The sequence below is a fragment of the Hevea brasiliensis genome, chromosome 3 (genome assembly GCF_030052815.1).
Source record: "Hevea brasiliensis isolate MT/VB/25A 57/8 chromosome 3, ASM3005281v1, whole genome shotgun sequence".
NCBI classification, from domain to species: Eukaryota; Viridiplantae; Streptophyta; class Magnoliopsida; order Malpighiales; family Euphorbiaceae; genus Hevea; species Hevea brasiliensis.
This window is the reverse complement of record NC_079495.1, coordinates 100,994,147-101,000,690: the sequence shown is the minus strand read 5'-3', so window position 1 is coordinate 101,000,690 and position 6,544 is coordinate 100,994,147. Positions and strand designations below refer to the sequence as shown.

The window sequence follows — 6,544 nt, the reverse complement described above, 5'->3', positions numbered from 1 at the left end:
GTGATGTTGATAACCTATTGATCAGCTATTTTGGAAAGTTTTTTTTAGAATGAAAGTTGAGTTCAATGATAATTTGAGTAGAGTGTCATTCTACTATTTATAAACTTAGACCTTAATAATAGTTAGTAGCGATTTCTTGAACTTTTGGGTTGCTCGATTGTGGCCCCAAGCTTTCTGGTGGACGTAACCGTTGATAATCCAAAATATCTAGGTTGTTGAGAGAAATCTGACTGTCATTGGATTGGTTATTGTTCGGATCTCTTGACTGAACATTCGACTTATCTAATACTCTGAACACATATCCGAGCATACATATGACCATCAAACATCCTAGCTATCCAAACTTTTGACTCTTTAATCGAACTCTTTTAATATTTGATTTTTTAACTGAGCCCTTACCCATTTGACTCAATTTTTCCGGGCGGGTTATATCACCCTCTAACAAAGCAGAAGCACAAACACTGAAACAGGCAGGAAAAGGTGACAAAAACTCATTAGGATATGATATGATTCGAGCCACGTACCAATGCTACGAAGGTATGATGATCATGCTGTAGGCTCTAGCATAGGAAGCATCAAAAATTCAAAACTGTGGGGCTAAGCGACTCTTTTCCTATCTATTTGTCAACAATGAGAATGTCATTATTGGGTTGTGTTTGGCGCTGGGAATGGAAAAAGAGGAAAAGAATATATGGCTGATTTATGGGTTGGTTTTTTTTCTTTCCCCAATATATATGCTAATGATGAGACACCGAATACAATTATATAATTGGCTGCATTTCCCATGAAAAATTAATGATATGTCTCCTCAATACTCTCCGATGAATAAGAGTAGAAATATATGTCGGCCCAGGCTTAGCCTAGTGGCCAAGATAATGCCCTGAGTTCGAGCTCCCCCAACAAAATGCCAGTTTAAGGTTTTAAAATGCAAAACGCAATCCAAAAAAAGAGTAGAAGTATATGTGTTTTACCTAGCTCCTCGCCTTTCTAGACATTATTTCATAATTAAGGTACAAATCACAAATGAGATGTGAAAACTCTTGAGTTGATTGGACTATGAGTGTTCTACTAAAATATACAGTAAAAGCTCAATATTTCTATATATATATATATATATATATAATTAACAATTGATTGAAATAATTTGACTTAATTCAATGTTAAAAGTATATCATTATTGAGCAGATTTATTTTGAATATTCACTTCTCTATCTCCTTACTAAAAGAGAAAATAAGAAAGAATTGGGAGGATGCTAAGTGAAAGTCATTACCCAAATCACCCAAATAGAAGAATCACTGATCATTTCCATGAGAATAAAGTTGACATTTTTTGAGGGAAGAGGATAAAGTTAAATTTTGTCAAACCAAAAAAATATGAAATGTAACATTTAAATTTTAAATAAATATAATTAAAATTATAAAATTGATTTTTAATATTTAAACTACACTTTATAAAAAAAATAGTGATAAAAAGGAAAAAAATAATTATTGACCATTCAAAACTGACCACATGGCAATTAAATATTTATTTTAAATATTACATTTTTAATAATAAATTTTATAATATTATTTTACCGATAAGAGCTTGACAAGTAAAATAAATAAATAGTAAATGGTTTTGGAAGTAAAATTATAACATATTTTTATTAATTATTATATGTTTATATATTTATATTGAAATTATTATGAAATCCATTCATGAATGAATAATAAAAAAGAATTAGAAAAAAAAATCATTCATTTTCCAATTTTACCCATTTCATTTTCAATTCTAGTTTTGATTCTAAAATTTTTACCAAGGCGTTTATTATAATAATTACAAATTGATGACAATCTTTTATTTACATTAAAAAATACTTTGCAGGATATATATGTTTCTTTTTAAATTTATTAGAGATTTGATAAATTGAATAATAATCAATAGATTATATAATAAAATATAATAATTTTCCTTTTAACTATAAAAATGAATTATCTTAAAATAAGTAATCGATAAAGCTCGAACTAGAGACCTCTCTCTCTTAAAAGTGAAAAAAAAAAAGGCTACGCCTAATTGACGTAGGAGTAGAACACATCATGAATCCATTACATTTTTAATTGTAAATATTTTATTAATTTAATAAAAGATATAAAAGTTTAAATTTTATTAGCAATTGATATGGCATATTTTTATTATAAATTAAAATAATTAACTCTAGCCATTTATTTTGTACTTCTTAGTGAAATTTAGCCTGAAATAATAATAAGAAATTTTCTAATATTTAAATTATTATTATAAGTGATTTTTAATTAACAAATTAAAGTTTAATGACATCTAAATATATACTAATGAGATTTAACTTAATAATATTAGAATCTACTTTAAAATTATAAAATTTTAAATTTAAATTTCAATAAAAGAAAATTATAATAAAACTGTATATTTATAAATGATGGATGATAAATCAAAAGAATTTATAGTCTCGTAATATAATACTAATAAATTAATAAAATAAAAAAGATAAAAATATGTGATTAAATATTTAGTATCTTAATTTTATTTATTTTTCAGGTCTCAAAATATTTTGCAGGTATTGCATAATTTTTCAAATTTTTATGATTTTAAAATATTTAGTGAATATTATTATAAATTTCCCTCCAATGTAGAGAGGAGAGAGTGTGTGACGAAAGAAAGGGAAAGAAGCAAACCTCTCCCCTCTCCCCTTGCATTCCACCGCGCCCATCCCTGTATCCCCCTCCTAGATTAGGGGTAAGTAATATTTGATTTCAATTGAATAAATTAAATCAAATTATTTTTATTCGTAATTTAGTTCAATTTTTATTATAATTCAGTTTGATTTGATTTTATATTCTAAAAATTTTAATTATTTCAGTTTGATTCAGTTTTAGAGAGAAAAAATTGATTAAATCAAACCGAACCTAATTATTTTATTAATTTTTAAATTAATTTATTTATATATAGAATTTATAAATTATATATAAATAAATATAAATATATATATTATTTAATTTTATTGATGAATGATTATTAGATTCAAATCAATATCAAAATCATACTAAATAATTTAATAAATCTAAATTAAAAAATTCATCAAAATTCAAAATTAATCAGTTCAAACCGAATTAAACTGAAATAGAACAATTCGATTTGATTTAATTTTTTATTTATTTTAATTTAATTTTTAAAATATAATAATTTAATTAATTTAATTTTAATTATTTAATTTAATTGATTCAATTTGAAGCCACCAACAGCTTGGAGCAACTTTAAAGAACCCCTAAACGCGACAAGACAGCAGTGACAAAACTATTAATTAATTTATTGTAAAATTTAAAATTTATTATATATTTTTATATCATCCCTCAAATACAAAACTATGTCAAGTTCAATTAAAAGTGCAAGATATTATATTATTATATTCTTATAAAAAAATATTTAAAGAAAAATAGTTAATAATTATTTAAAAAATAAAAAATTAATTTAATTTTTATAAGTATATAATTATTTAAAATTTTAACACAAATTTAAATTTTATATACATATACCTTAAAATATAGCTTAAAAAATAAGTCATATGGCTTCTTAAAAAATCTTCAACTTAATAATAATAATAATAATACATTAATTAACTTATCAACTTATTTTAAAATTTAAAATTAAATAATACATATCTTTATATTATTTATCAAATATATATTATTAAAAATATAAAATATATTATTATTATTATTACATTCTTGTAAATAAATATTTGTAGAAATATAAAATATGTTATGTCAAAACGCAGGAGCAATGACGATTGGTGCTACTCTTATAGCTAAAGGAAAGTTGACAGATAAAAGTTGAATGGAAAATTTGAAAATTATTTAAGAACTGAGATTTCAATTTATAGAGAATTTCGTTGCAATTGAAAAAGTGATAGAAGAGTACAAGTAAATATGTAAATTAAAACCCAAAGCCCAATATATGTAAATTTGGATCCTTGAATTGACAACTGCAAATGCGAAGGGACTCAACCCAAATTAAGGATTGGAAAATTCTCTATAAATTGGGCCAGAATGTTCTGGCTCTGTGCTCGAACTAACATTTCAAACCCAAACACCAAAGACAAATCCAGCATCCTAGTTTCTACTTTAATATTGAGAACCTACAGAGTGTTAAAATATAATTTCATATACACTACAGGAGAAAAGAATTGGCTAAAAACTTGTATTCTTCCTTGCTTAAAAACATAAAATTCGATTTCTGCAATATGAATGATCAAATATAAAATGTAGAAGACATCCAAAATCGTAATCCTTGTCTCTTTAAACAAGGGTATAAAGGAAAAGAAAAGGTAAAATTGCAATTCTCATCGCAGAAACTTAGAATCACACTTCCATAGGCAGTTTTAGGTGGTGTTATCAGCTGTGGTGGCAGTGTTATTTCTTCTCTTTCGAATCAAATAATAGGCAAACCCCCCAAAAACAAGCAAAATAACCAAACTATCAATCAGTCCCACCATAGCCAAAACCCATTTCTTCAATCCAGAATTCTCATGACCAACATGGCTTCCTTTTTGAACCTTTACCATGTAAGTCCATCTTGTTCCCCTCTCCACCTGTTTGACACCCATCACTACTCCATAAAGGTGGCATTCTCTTAACTCCTCAGAGGAGTATAATGCAGCAACACATTTACAGTTTTGCAGGCAAAATTTTGCACAAGCTACCTTGCTAATATTGAGCTTTGTAGGAGCAGCCCTTAGAACGCTGCTAACGCCATATAATTCCCGCATTTCTACCTCACCTCTTCCACAGAACCCACCGGAAAAACCATCGCTACAATCAGAACCCATCCCCTTTTCATTTGTTAGAAATTGGATACATGAACAAGTACCATAGAATGTACAAATACCGTAAGGTTTGCATGATAGAGGAAGATCACATGTGGTGTTTAGCGCTTGAAACGCTGCCTCAAACCTTTGCTTGTCAGGCGAGTAAAAATAGAGCCCCAAGTTTCCTGTTTTATTGCCCAGAGCTAAAAATCCCAGGGGATGGTGAATCCTTTTCGACAACGAGATCTTCGCCATCTTGTGATGGTTATCATTGAATAACGCTAACCCTTTTGAGCCTAATTCAGCAAAGGTGATGTTTCTGTTCTTGGAAGGCTTAAATTCCCAGTAAGAATAGTTCCACCGACCCGAATTCAGGTAGAGAGCAATCTTGTTGTATTGAATTTCCAAGGAATAGAAAGCAGTTGAGTTGGTGGGGAAGGAAGTCAAGCGAGTGGCCACATTCAGTCTCTGTCCCCTTAGCATTACGTCGGTTGGAAAGTTGAAGCTCTGCCACTTTGTAAGGTTCAGGGCATCCACCAGGACTAGATTACCCGTTCCCAGTATCTTTAATATCTGCATCAAAGGGGACAGAGAAAGATTAGTCTCATGGATCTTCAATTTGTTTATGGACTTTTTGCCTATCCTAGGGCTTGTAGTATTACCTCCACACCTTGTCCAGAAGTCCCAGTTCGCCATCCCACTCTCTCTTTCTCTCCCTTCAACTGCAAATCCCCTTGCTTGGTTAGCTCAAGCACGCACCTTTCTGACGTGAAAAATGGAGAGTAATGGCCAGAATTCCAGACCTTCACATCACCAAGAAAAACTTCCAAGGAACACGAATATTTTCCATCAATTGGTTCCACACTCAGTGCAGCCTTAAAATTGGGCTCCATTTGGTTCGTCTCCATCAAAAAAGCTCTCCCAATGAATCCCACGCTGTACTCAACAGGAAAAGCAAGGGCAACTCTGTAGCCAAGGTGAATATCTGATTTGCAATGGGCATGAGCAAACAAAAGAATAAGAAGAAGAAGAAGAAGAAAAGAGAAGAGACACACCTCCATAGCAAAATTAAACACATTCAGCACTACTGTTACTTAGATTTCTTTATGGGGTATGATTATTTTACAAGAAAAAGAAAAAACCAGAAAATCTGGTGGGTAGAAAGTGAGGGACAAAAGTTGGCACGAGTATTGGGAACTTTTGCAGGTTCCACCCCACTCCGGAAAACAAGAAGGGCCTGAGCTTTCAATTAGGTTAATGGAATGGTGTTGCTGTTGAAATTATGGCGAGGAAAGATTATGTTAATTTTGGTAGTCTATTTTATTGCCTAAGCCTAGCTTGATAAGCATTAAAACAAAAGGGAGTTGGGCACAGGCTGTCCATGTGGGTGTTGTGATGATGATAAAAATTGGAATTTGGACAATTGATTGCGTCCCTTTTACCCAGCGCGCAAGCCTTTCAGCTTCCCCCTTCTTCTCCAGTTCTCCTGGCATTAGGAAATTTTATTGTGATATGTGCTTGCCACGTTTAACATTTATATTTAGCCACTTGGTGAAATGGCAAGTGCCGACACAGCTTCCACGCGGGTATGGCATGTCTGTAACCCAATACAAAGGAGTTTAAGCTTTAAAGGATGCTAATGGGCTTAGAAACTAAAATTGGAGTGGCCCAATTTCTTAAACGGCTGCTCCTCTTGGTCGTTGTAATGCAGGCTATGCCACTGCATG

General features: G+C 30.5%; 1 protein-coding gene across 2 annotated transcripts; it reads right to left on the bottom strand.

Annotated features, from left to right (window-relative positions):
* Positions 1-4,196: 4,196 nt before the first annotated feature.
* Positions 4,197-6,326, bottom strand: LOC110646123 (G-type lectin S-receptor-like serine/threonine-protein kinase SD2-5). Of its 2 annotated transcripts, XM_021799470.2 has the most exons (3): positions 5,873-6,326; positions 5,480-5,783; positions 4,197-5,390 (listed from the first exon to the last, which is right to left on the bottom strand). In XM_021799470.2, the coding sequence occupies exons 1-3, from the start codon at positions 5,893-5,895 to the stop codon at positions 4,392-4,394; spliced, it is 1,326 nt and encodes a 441-aa protein (XP_021655162.2). In that variant the 5' UTR covers positions 5,896-6,326; the 3' UTR covers positions 4,197-4,391. The 2 variants fall into 2 exon arrangements, with proteins under 2 accessions (XP_021655162.2, XP_021655161.2); XM_021799469.2 differs by having other exon boundaries at positions 5,480-6,326.
* Positions 6,327-6,544: the final 218 nt, after the last annotated feature.